The 16,259-nt window shown below is 40.5% G+C and overlaps 1 protein-coding gene across 1 annotated transcript; it reads right to left on the reverse strand.

Annotated features, from left to right (window-relative positions):
• Nucleotides 1-1,227: 1,227 nt before the first annotated feature.
• si:ch211-243a20.3 (uncharacterized protein LOC100151507 homolog) lies at nt 1,228-14,493 on the reverse strand. The gene is made up of 4 exons (XM_066655699.1): nt 14,359-14,493; nt 9,572-9,709; nt 4,654-4,783; nt 1,228-1,552 (listed from the first exon to the last, which is right to left on the reverse strand). Exons 2-4 carry the CDS (start codon nt 9,678-9,680, stop codon nt 1,228-1,230), a joined length of 564 nt encoding a protein of 187 aa, XP_066511796.1. The 5' UTR covers nt 9,681-9,709; nt 14,359-14,493.
• Between the last annotated feature and the right edge of the window lie 1,766 nt (nt 14,494-16,259).

Raw genomic sequence — 16,259 nt, forward strand, 5'->3', positions numbered from 1 at the left:
TTATTTTTTTAATTCATCCAAGAACTTACATTTAAGTTTCGCCTTAGCTGCTCGAGATGAGGGTAGGTATTTGAGCTTTGCCTGACGTAAACAAGGACTACTGACGTGCAGACTGACCAATTAAATGTTTACAGGGAACGTTATTGACCAATAACGGTAGCTCTACAGTCAGACCGTCCAATCAGAAGATTTTAGGCTACTTCACCACGCCCCCTTCTCACTCAAGCGAACCAATCGGAGTAGGGGAGGGCGGGACTAGTTTGTGAACGAAACGCTTCTCGAAGTTCTATGTAAGCTCTAGAAAAACAAAATCCCGGACGTTTGTGAAATTCCGCCCGGACATTTTTTTAAATCTAAAAAAGAAGACATGTCCGAGTAAAAGAGGACGTCTGGTCACCCTAGATTATAGTCCAGTAAAGTTTACTTGCTATATTTCAGGCACTTGGCCTTGATTAAAACTGTGGTCAGTCTGCCCAGGCTATTTATTAGGTTTATTATTAGTTTAAACGTATTGAAAATGCTCATATGTTACTGTTGTGTATGTCCTAGGCCATATGTCTAGCTATATATGGATTGAACAGTATGGGTTTTGACTTTTTGACTTTGTTTTGTGATCAAAACTCAGGCTTCTATGAGGTTAAAAGCATGTTTTTATTTTCTACAAAAGACCTACATTTTTATACAAATTAAATTTTTACTATAAAATAAAGCATTTTATTAAATACAAATGAATTGTCTGTGAAGGAATATACATATTTCAGTCCATGTAGCTAAATTGGTCCATTATATAATGATGAATGAAGGAGACCCATAAGTCAAACTAAGTCATACAACATTTTAATCCTGAGTTTTAAAAAAAATAATATTAAGTTTGATTTATTTTTACGGCAGATTAAAAATAAGAGTGGTTTTCCATAATTTTCATGACATAGCTTATATGTTTTTTTAAAGAGGCATTTTAAAAGTGCTTCTGCCTCTGTTGTACACAGTATGACTCACTATACGAGTTGCATGATTGGATATTTCATTCATAATTCACCACCATCATAATATACACATTTCTGAAGAGGTTATACCATATTTAATACATTAAGTATCATATACTATTTGAATGCATTATTTAGCATGTTTGTAATATCCACTCCCTTCTCGCTCTTGCTCTTTCTCATTGTCGCCCCCCCCCCACACACACACACCCCTGACCATGACCCCCACCACCCACCACCTCTATCGTTCTTGCTCTCCTACTTTTGCGCCAGTATTCTGATCTTTGTATACTCTCACTCTCCTGGACTGTGGGGCTCTGTTAGCGGGACGTAGGACTCGCACTCTGTAGCGTTGGGGGTATTTTGCCACACTTGTGCCCACCCCCCTCATGCTCTGGGGGGCTTGTTTGGCCCCCTCCCTTCCCTCCTCCCCCTCCTCATGGTAGCCATGGCGATGGAGGAAGGGCTCCAGGGTTGCTAGGCGATGGTTGAGGTCGGTGATGCGCCTCTGTAAGTGTGAGACTTCTCTGAAGAGATCATTCAGAGACTCAGAGAGGGGACGCACCCTAAGGAGGAGAGAGGGAAAGTTTAGAGAGAGCGAGAGAGGAGTGAGTTGTGTGTGTGTCCTCTGTTCTCTTCTCCACAAGCTACTTTGTTTCAGCCACACAACAAAAAAAATCAATAAATCTGAGAATCTGATTTCATATCATCCCACAGAGCTGGAAAACAACAGCCAGCATTTACTTACAGCAACAGTCTTTTCTACTGTTGGTTTCGGAAAGATAAATCTGACTTAATGCCTTTTTACTTATTACAATTTTTAATTTTTAAGACTTAGCACTGTAGTGTATATGATGGGCATTAATTATATTAATTATACTGTCCAATAATCCATGTGTGGACGAATGTATTTGTTTGCAATAAAGTGGGTGATGAGTTTGTACGCTCTGTTCCTTGATAATTCTCAGGCCCATTATAACAGCAGGCAGTCAGTGAAGTCTTAATGATCAGCTGCATTGTACATATGACTCTTAATGGCCAGAACAATAGCCACGAGGCAACTAGACTCAGTTCTCAAAGGACAAAACCCAACATAAGGCCAAGATCACAAAGATTATTAGCTATTCCTCTTGCCACTATTTTTTCCAGACCGCCTACTGGTCTGTGTTTCTGCATTGGTTAGTTCACAAGCTCAGCAGGACGGCTTGGAACTCGGCAACATTTACACTGCTGAATTTGTCTTATTTCACGTAAGTGTGTGTCTTTGCCTGAAATATTGTTAAGGGAAATGGCGGGGAGACATTTTGTGGCGTTAGTGTGTTTATAAATCTCCATATAGCTGCGCACAGCCTCTTTAAACTTCACACGCTTTAACCTTTTACATTGAATAAATAAGGCATTGTAATTCTTAAAATCAACAAAATATTCTTGGTCGTCTTTTTTCTTTGGTGTTGGATCATTTAGTTTTTATTTTTTAATAAAATGGACAAGAAAAACACTGATGTCAGTGTTATATATTATGAAAATATATATTAGTTCTGCCCTCTATATTTCCTGTAGAGCACATTAATAAAGCAAAATCACATGTAAACTAAGACATTGATATGAAGAATGACAAGGCTATGTATTTTGGACTTCCCTGTTTTTGAAATGCCAGAAACACCTTTGTGATAATGGCAATATGGCAAATGGTGGTCCAGCAAAACTAGGCTTGAATAGTTTCCCTTTGCTCTTGTTTAATGAGGGAAAAGTATGGCAAGACACAAACTCCTAAAACTGTTGGCTGTTAAACTTTTAACAGAAAATACTTGGATATGTTCTAGTCACAGCCAATAGGTGACAGACTTTATAAATGGGCTTTACAAATGCTAACATTTATTTCACTATAATGAAGCCCCAGACATTACATTCCAGTTAAACTGATATTGTAAAACTATATGGATTTACCCATTTACCATGTGGAATTGAGGTAATGGAATGTTTCTCAGTTATTTTAGTCCTCTCTAAATGGGCCATTTTGTTGCTGTTCAAAGAAAAATGTATCTTCATTTTTGTTGATATTTAGTTTAATGGATCATTTGAAAACAGCAGCTGTCCTTCACATTGTGTGAAAATGTCCTGATGTCCTCCAAAATTACTTGGAATAATACAGTTTTTACAATGATTTCTATTGAAATGTAAAAAATCTTTTTTGTTTCTCCTAGAAAGTTTCATTCATTCATTCATTATCTGTAACCTTTATCCAGTTCAGGGTCACGGTGGGTCCAGAGCCTACTTGGAATCATTGGGCGCAAGGCAGGAATACACCCTGGAGGGGGCGCCAGTCCTTCACAGGGCAACACACACTCACTCACACATACAGACACTTTTGAGTCGCCAATCCACCTACCAACGTGTGTTTTTTGGACTGTGGAAGGAAAACCGGAGCACCCGGAGGAAGCCTACGCAGACACAGGGAGAACACACCAACTCCTCACAGACTCCTCCAGTCATCCGGAGCGGGAATCGAATCCACAATCTCCAGGTCCCTGGAGCTGTGTGACTGCGACACTACCTGCTGCACCACCGTGCCACCCGTAGAAAGTTTTGGAGAATTTTTTTAAACATAAACAATATATGGATATAATAAAAAACATGCTAATGACAGTCAATAAATGTATGTAAGAAGATGGTCAGAGTAATATAGTACAAGTACAAGTGTCCATGACCAATTTTACTAGCTCATACAGAGATTTGCTGCATGCTAACTAAGATGGTGCCCAAACCAAGAAAAAAAGCCTTTTCAATTTTTTTATGGTGATGTATGTTTGTTTAGGGCGGCACGGTGGTGCAGCAGGTAGTGTCGCAGTCACACAGCTCCAGGGACCTGGAGGTTGTGGGTTCGATTCCCGCTCCGGGTGACTGTCTGTGAGGAGTTGGTGTGTTCTCCCCGTGTCTGCGTGGGTTTCCTCCGGGTGCTCCGGTTTCCTCCCACAGTCCAAAAACACACATTGGTAGGTAGATTGGCGATTCAAAAGTGTCCGTGTGTGTGAGAGAATGTGTGTGTGTGTGTGTCTGTGTTGCCCTGTGAAGGACTGGCGCCCACTCCAGGGTGTATTCCCGCCTTGCGCCCAATGATTCCAGGTAGGCTCTGGACCCACCGCGACCCTGAACTGGATAAGGGTTACAGAAAAAGAATGAATGAATGAATGTGTTTGTTTAAATAAAAATGTATTTATGTGTACGACAGAGAAGACAGCAACCTCAATGCATCGCTGTCTTACTGTTTCCGTCAGTGCCTTAGAACGCAGCATATTGAAATGTATGAGTTCCATTAGAGACTTTAAGTATTTTTAGACTTTTAAGGCAGTATTTCAGCACATCGCCTGAACACTTTTACCCTAACACTCTCTTACCACAGTAATTACAACTTTAAAAATACTGGAGCAAAAAAAAAGCAGGTAGCGTTCTGTACAAGCATTTAATTCAGTCACGACTCCCTCAGAATACTGCCTCAGTAGACAGCATTCTGGTCATTTCAGACAGAACCAATGTCAATGTGAATGCAGCTGATAGGCCAAGGCCCCCAACTACCAATCACAGATCAGATGATGTGCTGAGATGCTAGTGTAGTCATATTGCCTCCAGGACTCATACAGAGCTGTAATGACTGGGAGAATGTGGTCACCTCGAGTAGTCGGGCAGTAGAGTGCTGGGCTGAGAGTGGAGCAGAGTCTTGATCTCGTTAAAGATGCGCTTCCCCCAAGCGTCCAGCACACGGGTCACACTCCGCACATTAGCCACGTTCACATTCTCCGCTGCCGTGGCGACCAGGAGAAAAAAAATAAAAAAACATACCAAAACAAAACAAAGAGCCCACTGAGATCAGACAATAATGAGCAGAGTGTAACACCATGTGACCTCAGGCCAGAGGTCAAGGAGATAATGAGTACATTAGATTGGTGACCCCATGTCAGTAGCTCTTGCTATTGTTAGCCTAACAGGAACACTAGACATAGACTTGACCTTTCGGAGCAGACTGTGACTGGCCAGCACTGTGATTTTCATTTTCAGAACGTGACTGCATGAATACTATCAGATAGATTGCAATTAGAATTATAAATGCAAAAGGAATCTAATAAAGCAAACATTCATTAGATCTCCTGCAGTTATTAAAGTGAACTTAATAAGTGGCACAGCCCTCAGGGACTGACATCGGGGACAACAAATTAGCGTAGATGGAAAACATATTTACATGCTCATGATTTCCAGATCTTATAAGAGTCACCAATTGATGATCATTTGCATGTTTTAAACCAAATAATTATACCTAGGTGCACTGTCAGTTTGTTTAGCTGCAGGTATAGTCTTTTCTGAAGGAAAGAGCACTAAAAGGAGATACATACATCATACACTCTGCAGTCTTTATATTCCTGTATGAAAACTGAGCTGTAATAAGCCACTTCTTTTAAATTCCTCTTCTTTATTGAAGTCATATAAACCAACACATTCACCCGCATCCTCCAATTTAGGGCCTAGATGTTTTAGCCCCACACATTCACACTGAAGTTAAAAGAAGTACTTAATTCAAGACTGATTTTTGAGTTGGGCATAGGTGGCACAGCAGGTAGTGTCTCAGTCACACAGCTCCAGGGACCTGGAGGTTGCAGGTTTAAGCCCTGCTCCGGGTGACTGTCTGTGAGGAGTTTGGAGTGTTCTCCTTATAGGTTTGCTCCGGTTTTCTCCCTAAAACACACTTTTGAGTCGCCAGTTTACCTACCAACGTGTTTTTGGACCGTGGGAGGAAACCGGAGCACTTGGAGCAAACCCACGCAGACACAGGGAGAACACACCAAACTCCTCACAGACAGTCACCCGGAGGAAACCCACGCAGACACAGGGAGAACACACCAAACTCCTCACAGACAGTCACCCAGAGAAAACCCATGCAGACACAGGGAGAACACACCACACTCCTCACAGACAGTCACCCGGAGGAAACCCACGCAGACACAGGGAGAACACACCAAACTCCTCACAGACAGTCACCCGGAGGAAACCCACGCAGACACAGGGAGAACACACCACACTCCTCACAGACAGTCACCCGGAGGAAACCCACGCAGACACAGGGAGAACACACAAAACTCCTCACAGACAGTCACCCGGAGGAAACCCACGCAGACACAGGGAGAACACACCACACTCCTCACACACAGTCACCCGGAGGAAACCCACGCAGACACAGGGAGAACACACCACACTCCTCACAGACAGTCTCCTGGAGCGGGGCTTGAACCCAAAACCCCACATACTCACACCTAAGGATAATTTTGAGTAGCCAATCCAACGTCCAACATGTGTTTTTGGGCCTGAGTGTCCCTGTAGCAGTGTGACAGTGACACTACTTGTTGTACCACCATACTGTTTTTGATAAACCCAATAAATGATTTAAGAAAAGACAAAGAAAATATCAAGAGCCCTTGAAAATCATCTTAAAGTGATCTATACCTAAACACACAAAGGCCGCAATCTGTTGAGTTACTGAAGGCAATTTAGAGGAAATTAGCCAATATCATTTCCCCAATGATTTGTAATTTAAAATAAACAAGCAGTGAATTAGCAGTTCTTTGACTAAGTGACTGTCCATACATCAGTGTTAATTCATTACTAGTTTTTCCTTGATTCTACTCATCACTGATTCCTAAATGACCTTTAGGGATTTTTGTGTTTGATGCTTCTTTAAAACTTTTACCACCTTGTAATTTCCGCTTGGTTTTTTTTTTAGTCGTTCCCCAGATAAAGGTAGACTAAATGTTTTTATTCAGTCCTTCTCACAGAGGGAGAAGAGGGTGTTCTCCTATAACTGAAATAACTGGAGTGTGTTAAAACACTCCAGAGGCCTGTCCTCATGTGACACAGAAGTTTCTTTCTGCAACTTTCTGCAAATAAGGAGAAGACAATGTAATCAACTCAGTGCATTTCTAATTTGGGAATTATGTTAGACACAAGAAATTAAAAAATGATTGTTCCACCCTGGTGCATGCTGTAACAACAGAATTTCACTTTTAGTGCGGTGCAGAATGTGGCTGTGTTTTAAAATATACACAGCTTATATGAAGAGGATTCTGGGGTGGAACTGCAGTGTACTATAGACGTAGTAAAATATTAGAGTCGTATTCATTTTGGAGATTTCGGAAAAAGGTCCTTCTTCTTTGTTGCTGTCCTGGCGAGTCAGTGATCAAACACACCTGATTCACTCACTACAGTTTGGTGTAGTGTGTGTTTGAGCATGGAGGTCATAAATCTGTGCTGGACACTGGATGACCCATAATATACAATATATATATACTTAAAAAGAATGGTTTTATATATATATATATATATATATATATATATATATATATATATATATGAGATTATTCATTCATTACATGAATTTACTATTTAATGGTATATAAACTTTAGTTATAATAGTCTATATCCTACTTATTTGAATATAAATGTGGATTTGTATATAAGCTTTACTTATAATGATTTTTAACCTTTATTTTATGATGATGTTTTACCTAGATTTCATAACGGCATACGTTCTTTCAGCATGTACAGGTGCTAGTTCTACAAATACAGTATCATGAAAAAGTTCATTTATTTCAGGATTATAACTGAATTTGGGGTTTTTCATTAGTTGTCAGTTGTAATCGTCAAATCAAAATTAATAAACACTTGAATTATATCAGTCTGTGTGTAATGAGTGAGTATAATATACAAGTTTCCATTTTGAATGGAATTACTGAAATACAGTAATCCCTCGCTATTTCGCGGTTCATCTTTCGCGGGTTCGCTACTTCGCGGGTTTTTTCAAAGCGGCTTATGGCCGCTATATCGCGGATACTGAGGGAAAATCTAGGAAAACCGTGAAAGATGAATAGCCAAAATATTTCATTAAATCCATTAAAATTCCATAAAAATCCACATCCGAGTGAAATTTACTTACGCTAAATCACAGCTTAGGAATGACTCTATTAAAGAAAGTGGTGGGATATCACATGTAGTTCCAGCTGAAAAACATTATAGAATGACTGTTTAATGCAAAGGGTGGGTTGTTAACACTAACAGGGAGGGTTTTAAAAGTCCAAATACTCGTTAAATACATAAATATATCTTTCCTCTACTTCGCGGAAATTCGTTTTTCACGGGTGGAAAAAACGAGGGATCACTGTAAATCTACTTTCTCACGACATTCTAATTTTATGACCAGCACCTGTATATGAGCTTCACTTTAAAAATATTCCTCATACACACTCATTACTTTTACTGAAAATGGCTTGTTTTTGTCCTTCCCCTAAAGAGGGGTGCAAAGAAACTAGCATAACGTTTATGGAAAAAGAACTAGGGAAAGCTAAAGGACCTCACCTCCAGTTAGTCATCAGTAATCCATACAGGTGAAAATGAAGGCTGTTCTGAAAGTGAATGAGTAGCAGTTTATGGGCAGGAGTTAATATTTATTTATTCTTAAGTGCTGCTGGTAAATGTTATGAGAAAACAAATGTTTCCAGGTTGCAACACCCCTACAGCAAGGATTCTTTTTCACCCTGGGAGCATATCTCACATTAATCAGAGGAACTCCACAACCTGAAGCCTTCAGCAATGAACTCAACATTTTTCCCACACTGACATGCCCCTGGTTTTGTCCCACAGTGTGTTGTTTTTGTGTAGTGCACTATGTTGGGAGCATATTGTATCTGACAGCACTGCAGAGTGTACAGTTCTCTCTCTGACAATGTGGTGCACTGCATGTTTTTTTCTTTTCTACTTAGATTTAGACACTTTTTTTTAAACATGAATTCAGTGCAATCTGCACTTGAAAACAGATTGGGGCGATTATCCAGGGCATTTACTTTATATTCATAACCTGTATATTAACACAAAACACCCTAGATATTCATTCATAGTCTGTAACCACTTATCCAGTTCAGGGTCGCGGTGGGTCCGGAGCCTACCCAGAATCACTGGGTGCAAGGTGGGAACACACCCTGGGGGGGCGCCAGTCCTTCATCAGGCAACACACACGCACATATTCACTCACACACTTATGTGTTTCAATCTTTATTATATCCTGTGTTAAAAAAGCTTACACATTTCCTTAAATGACAAAGACTGACCAAACAGGAAGAAACCTAATAAGCATTTGGCAAAAAAAATGTTGAGTATTCACTAAGATCAAGTGTATCTTTGCAAAGTCAGTTTCATATAATAAATTCTACAGGGTGTATTCCCACCTAGCACCCAGTGATTCCACCACGACCCTGAACGGGACCCTGAACTGTTTTTTTAAAACGTACTACAATTTGATTGAAAAATATAGAATACAAAAAAACTATTAATATATTTGCAATAGTATCAAAGCACTCCACATTTACACAAAACATACTATATAAATAAACATTTTATTTATAGATTGATTTATTGATTTACTGATGTATGGAACAACTCTTCTCTGTTTACTGGTGTGAACCGTCACTGCTTCTCCTGTTTTGAACCAAAAAAGGCACAGGAGATTTTGTGCAAGGCTTTTTTTAGTTCAGCATTTGTTCAGTATTTACCTCCTTCTCTGTAGTTCCAGGTTCCATAATCCAGCTCATTGCTGATTGTGAGTGATTGTGCCAAAAGCATCACAACCACAAGCAGCGTCACCATGGCCCTCGTCGCCATGGGAACAGACACAGTGAAGAAGCAAAGGCCTGGAAATAGAGAGGAGGGGGGGGGGGGCGCACTGATTTTCATTCAATACATCAATAAAAATTCTTCTTGTGCATTAAAAAGTCTGAGATTTCTACAGTTTAAAGTGCTAAGTGTCCTTAAAAGTTCTACTTTATATTAAACGGTTATATTGTTGTGTCTCCTTAGTCAATGCAGTTTCAAATAGGAATGTTATAAAAGATGTTAGAAGAACAAAAATGTAATCTGAAAATGTATGCCGCATGTTAAAGTTCCATGTTGCAAAGCTGATCTATCACTTGCCCTTTGAGAAAGTTGGAACAAGCTTAATGTGGAATGTTATCTGTTATCTGTGAATGTTCCAGCGCTCACTGAAGGGCCTCTACAGGCAATAAATAATCTATTGTTACAGTTTAATAGTTAATAAAGAATGAGGTGTTGCTAGACCACAGTACAGATATTTTAATATAAATCTGAAAACTCTCAAAGTGAAATCAGAAAGTGTGTCTCTCTGTTTGTTTTAGTTTAAGTTAGGCCTCAGAAAGTGAATACAAAGAAAACATCCATGAGACGATAACAGTAGTCCAAAGCCTAGGAGATCAGTCAAGTGAGAGAGAAAGAGAGAGAGAGAGAGAGAGAGAGAGTGTGAGAGAGAGAGAGAGATTACAGATGCACAGAGGATGAGCTACAGAAAAATTGGGGAACCCGGCTAATAAGCTAGCGTCCCTAGTCTCTGTGGTAAGCTTCACAGATCAAACGGGGTCTGGGGACTCGCTTTGGAAGCTGTCGACAGGAAGGATAAAGAAAGGATTGTGTTGTGCTTGGAGGATGGCATTGTTTTCTGCTGAATTTTACCTGTGGGGTATTTCTGAAGCTTCATAATGCTAATTAACTTATTGTGTTACAGCATGGCACCACTCATGGGGTGGAAAACACTTGAGTAATTGTGCTGCAAGTGCTTATGTCCTTAAATATTATAATTATGGAAGTTAGGTACTTTACATAATTATTATTGAATTATTAACCTTCCACGGCTGATAGTCCAATAATACATTCATTCATTCATACACGCTGGAGGGGGCGCCAGTCCTTCACAGGGCAACACACACTCACACATTCACTCACACACTCACACCTACGGACACTTTTGAGTCGCCAATCCACCTACCAATGTGTGTTTTTGGACTGTGGGAGGAAACCGGAGCACCCGGAGGAAACCCACGCAGACACGGAGAACACACCACACTCCCCACAGACAGTCACCCGGAGGAAACCCACGCAGACACAGGGAGAACACACCACACTCCTCACAGACAGTCACCCGGAGGAAACCCACGCAGACACAGGGAGAACACACCACACTCCTCACAGACAGTCACCCAGAGGAAACCCCGCAGACACAGGGAGAACACACCACACTCCTCACAGACAGTCACCCGGAGGAAACCCACGCAGACACAGGGAGAACACACCACACTCCTCACAGACAGTCACCCAGAGGAAACCCCGCAGACACAGGGAGAACACACCACACTCCTCACAGACAGTCACCCGGAGGAAACCCACTCAGACACAGGGAGAACACGCCACACTCCTCACAGACAGTCACCTGGCAGAAACCCACGCATACACAGGGAGAACACACCACACTCCTCACAGATAGTCGCCCAGAGGAAACCCATGCAGACACAGGGAGAACACGCCACACCTCACAGACAGTCACCCGGAGGAAACCCACGCAGACACAGGGAGAACACACCACACTCCTTACAGACAGTCACCCGGAGGAAACCCATGCAGACACAGGGAGAACACACCACACTCCTCACAGACAGTCACCTGGAGGAAACCCACGCAGACACAGGAAGAACACACCACACTCCTCACAGACAGTCACCCGGAGGAAACCCACACAGACACAGGGAGAACACACCACACTCCTCACAGACAGTCACCCGGAGCTGGAATCAAACCCACAACCTTCAGATCCCTGGAGCTGTGTAACTGCGACACTACTTGCTGTGCCACCGTGCCGCCCCCCAATAGTGCCATATATATAAATATACTAGGATTCTGTATTTTGATTTACTTACCTCTGACAATAACTTTGTTTTATTCATGTGGAAATGATGTAATTATTTGAATCAAACAAATTTTTTGCAGGATCCTTTTTTTGTGCACATTTGTATTTGAATTCAATGTGGGAGTAAACAGAGTGAGATTAGCTCGTCTTGTGCCGCAGGAAGAGACGGGCAAGAAAAACAGAGAGAAATTATTCGGATTTATGGAAAATTTGGCATAGTAAATAAAAACAAAAAACAAAAGGGCATTTGATGATGAGTTTGAGAGTAAAGAATGGAGTGGGAGAGGAAAACAAAGGCAGATCATTTTCCAGTCAAATTGGGCAGGACAACTCCTTTCTGGGGCCAAGAAGAGAGTGTTTGCACGTGGACTCACAACTACACACATGTTCATCTCAGTTCAGCTTCTTTCCTCTACAGCTGAGTAATGGAGGTGTCTGAATATTTTATTTTATTTTCACGGCATTAAAGGTATATTTAAAATTAAATACTCCACTTCCTTTTAATATAATAATGTATTAAAATGCACAAACATTGTCTTTTATTTAACTGTATGACTTTTTTCATGGCTCTTAACGCAACTGAATCCATTAGAGATATTTTTTTTCTCTTAACTAATGATTTCAGTGCATTAAGAGCCATGAAAAAGTTCCACAAAGTTTTCCTGTTATCTCTGTTCCTTAAATTCTTTCTTTCTGAAGACATTTACCTTTAGAACCCTTCAAAGAATTGTGACATATGAGAGACAGGAGAGGAGGCTGGGATGATGGTCTTGTGACTTCATTAACTTTATTAGATATTTGATTAGTTGAAGCTTCAGAGTAAAAACAGACTTTGTGCTTTGTAGTAGGCGCCGCTGTGTTGAAGACTACAGCTGGAATAACAACAATCACAGTGTGCACTTTCCCCACACTCCTCTCATTAGAAGAACATGGTCAGTTTTGTCAAATTGTGGTGAGATTTTATGATGTATCAACGTGTTTAATTAATAACCACTATCACAATTCTGAAATGTACACCACTGCTCAGAAAGGACCAAACCTGCCTGTAGTCTGGCCACTAATATAAAAAGAGAGGTCAGTTAACTATGTTTTTAGCGAGGTACAGATGGGGGGTAGAGCCTTATATAACTGAAATCGCAGGAGAAAGTAACTGGGAACTGTCATAGAGTGAGTCAGTGCAGAGGCATTTTTAAAAGAGCCCCCAATCCGAGATCAAGACAAGTCTGCATTGGCCAAGGAGATCAAACTCATACATTTTCTCTAGTGCCATTCTGACCCTCTAAACATATAAAGACTGAATGGATAAAGTGAAATATCCCTTTTTGTTTAATTAACATTCGTCATGAAATGTTAACACAGTGTGAGGGGCATCTGCTCTGTTCAAATATGATATTAAGATATTTATTAGCTGTATTGGCTTGAAATTAACTAAATTCAGTGTGGTCTCTGACTTCTGCACTGTAATAGCTCAGATAAAAGTAACAGGATATATAACAGCTGTTCCTAGATCAGCCTCTGTACAATTTAATATGAGCTAATAAAATAAGCCCACGACAATAGTACAGCAAGATCTGCTTGGTGGATATGACTTGTTTTAACAGCCCACTGTGAACCATAATCAATGGCCCCATGGTGTTTATCCAGGGACATTTCTACATCTAGGCTGATCCAAGATCAGGTATGACTGGACTGAGATATGAAATGTTTTAACTGCTCTTAAATCATCCATGACAAGAAGTGATCCAGGATCAGGAACCCCGTTGTTCATACTACCGTTAGAACTTAAAGATTTATTATTTTCATTTCAAAACTGCAATTTAAGAGTGCAAATTTAAAGGGGCAAGCACTCGTTTTCTCCAATGATTTTTTAACATTGTGAAACGGCCTTTATATTGCCGCTTAGTGGCCTGGATGTATCAACATGCTCGCCCTATCTATGACACATACAATGCATACAATACATTCAGGTACGTCAGAGCAATAGTGCAGAGCTGGTAAGGACAGTCTGGCACTTCATTCAACATCTCCAGCCAAAAAACTGATGATCTTCAGCAAATTTATAGCAAAATGATTGCATTTCAGCTATAATCACAATATTATACAGAAAAGCTTTCTCAATTAAATCAGCTCTATCATTCACTGCGAATAAAATAAGCCAAGGTCAAAAGACATGTTGTGGATATGGTTTCTGCATGAGAGTAAAGCATCATTACTCCCAGAAGAGGAACTTGAAGGACAGATGCAGGGGCCATTGCCAAATAGGAGATAAAAACCACGCATGTTGAAGCTTCACAGATGTATTGCAGTGGTGAACTGGATGGTCGTTCCTGGTTGAGAGTAGGCTCTGTGTGCTGGGCTGCTGCTTCTCGCCAGTGTGTGTGTTGATTGGAATGGCGTCGTGTGCAGTGTTGATTGTAAAATCATATTTGGGTGTGTGGAGCTATGTAAATATAAATATATGAATATACATTTACTAGATTGTCTGAATTTGCTAGTTGTCAAAAGCAAAACACATGCATGAACCTAGCATCAGTTCAAATCAGAACATATCATTAATCCTTCTTTACTTCAGACTGAGAGTCTACTCACACTTTTCAGAAGAGGGTGGTGTTCTTGTTTGGTCTCCTGCTACACCTGCTTTAGTGTTCTCGTTTCAATATTAATACTCTTTCTCTATTTTTTGTTGCTCCCCTCTTCTGTCCACTCCACTCTCCTGTCCTGCCTTCTCTTCTGACCTCTCTCTCTCTCTCTCTCTCTCTCTCTCTCTCTCTCTCTCTCTCTCTCCCAGCCCTAATATGTTATAGGTAGAGGGTGTTCCACTTACTCTACTTTTATTTTTGCACAGAAAGAATTCTTTGCACTCTCTCTCTCTCTCTCTCTCTCTCTCTCTCTCTCTCTCTCTCTCTCTCTCTCTCTCTCTCTCTCTCTCCTACTCACTCTCTCTCTAGCTTTTTCTCACTCCAACTCCAACTCCAGATGTGTCCAAATGCACAGATGTGCGCCACTTTGTCTTTCTCACATTTCCTCCCTCTCTCTCTCTCTCTCTCTCTCTCTCTCTCTCTCTCTCTCTCTCTCTCTCTCTCTCTCTCTCTCTCTCTCTCTCTCTCTCTCTCTCTTTCTCTCTCTCTCCCTCTCTCTCTCTCTGTACTGACAGGTTGGCAAGCAAGCAGCCAAATACACATTGCTCATATGATTTCTGTTACTGAATCAAAAGGCTTCAACCAAAATATCTCTGGAACAACTGGAAGACTCATGTGCAAAACTGCAGCCCAGCAGCTTCAATAAATACACTACAGGCCATAAAACTGTACCTTTTCTATTAATAGGAAAAGAAAGAAAAACTAAAAACAAAGACACTGAATGAATCACTACTCATGAAGAATCAAAAAAACTATTTGATTGCTTATAGTGCCCCTTTGTGATGAACCTATGGCTTGCTTTACACGAGTGAATAAGTGTTCATGAGGTGCCACACAATTAAAATCACAGTGCTCCTTACCTAAAGGAAAGGAAGACTCATTATGTGAGGATATTCTTCAAACTGTAAACAAGGTTCCTTACACACCCAGCTCCATAAAAGACCTTTCAAAAGAAAAAAAAAAAAGTGAGTGGTGGTGATATTGACTGTATTCCAGATGTTATTTCTGTTGGGCCTACGCTCTCTCTTTCTCTGTCTCTCTGTCTCTCTCTCTCTCTCTCTCTCTCTCTCTCTCTCTCAATTGGGTGTTTGTTGGTGTTGTGACATCATTTTGGTAGCTTAAGTGAAAGCAAACAACGTAAAATGAAAGTATTATGTTGTTGCTGTCTTCACATTTGTCTATATTTTACACATCCACATACACCTGTTTCTCATTAAGCGTTAGGCAAGTTGCCACTGTAGACTGAATTTCTCTCTCTCTCTCTCTCTCTCTCTCTCTCTCTCTCTCTCTCTCTCTCTCTCTCGCCATTGCTGTCAGAAGCTAGAAAGCCAGCCAAGTGCTCTATTTCTTGATGTAAAGTGAATGTGTATACGTGTTTATCACCATGCCCAGATACATTTCTTAATGAGACCATAAAACAGTATACACCATACAAATGTACAGTATAAAAACAACCTATATTCTCCAAATAGAGGAATGTGAAGGCCTGTTTTCGGACAGCTGTGGTATTAAATAACAATGTGAGAATGATTTGACAAGGAAAGTATTTGTTGTGGCAATTTATATGTGGAAAGATATGAGACAAGCTTAGGCATTAATATACTACTGCCATCGTGTGGCCAAATTTACAACTTATTTACACTTTATTTGTGTGAACAAAATTACACCAAATTCCACATTAAAAATCCAGTCGATTAGAGGCTTTCATGCTATATTAATATTTTAAGGTGCCACAACAATTAGCTAAAAATGTACAGGGTTAACACTGGTTGTGGCAGTGTGAGCACGTGACCGGAAATGCTAACAACTGCAATCGGTTTTAATGATGACAGGTTTATTCCACAAAAGATT

Source organism: Hoplias malabaricus, chromosome 2 (genome assembly GCF_029633855.1).
Source record: "Hoplias malabaricus isolate fHopMal1 chromosome 2, fHopMal1.hap1, whole genome shotgun sequence".
Taxonomy (NCBI): domain Eukaryota; kingdom Metazoa; phylum Chordata; class Actinopteri; order Characiformes; family Erythrinidae; genus Hoplias; species Hoplias malabaricus.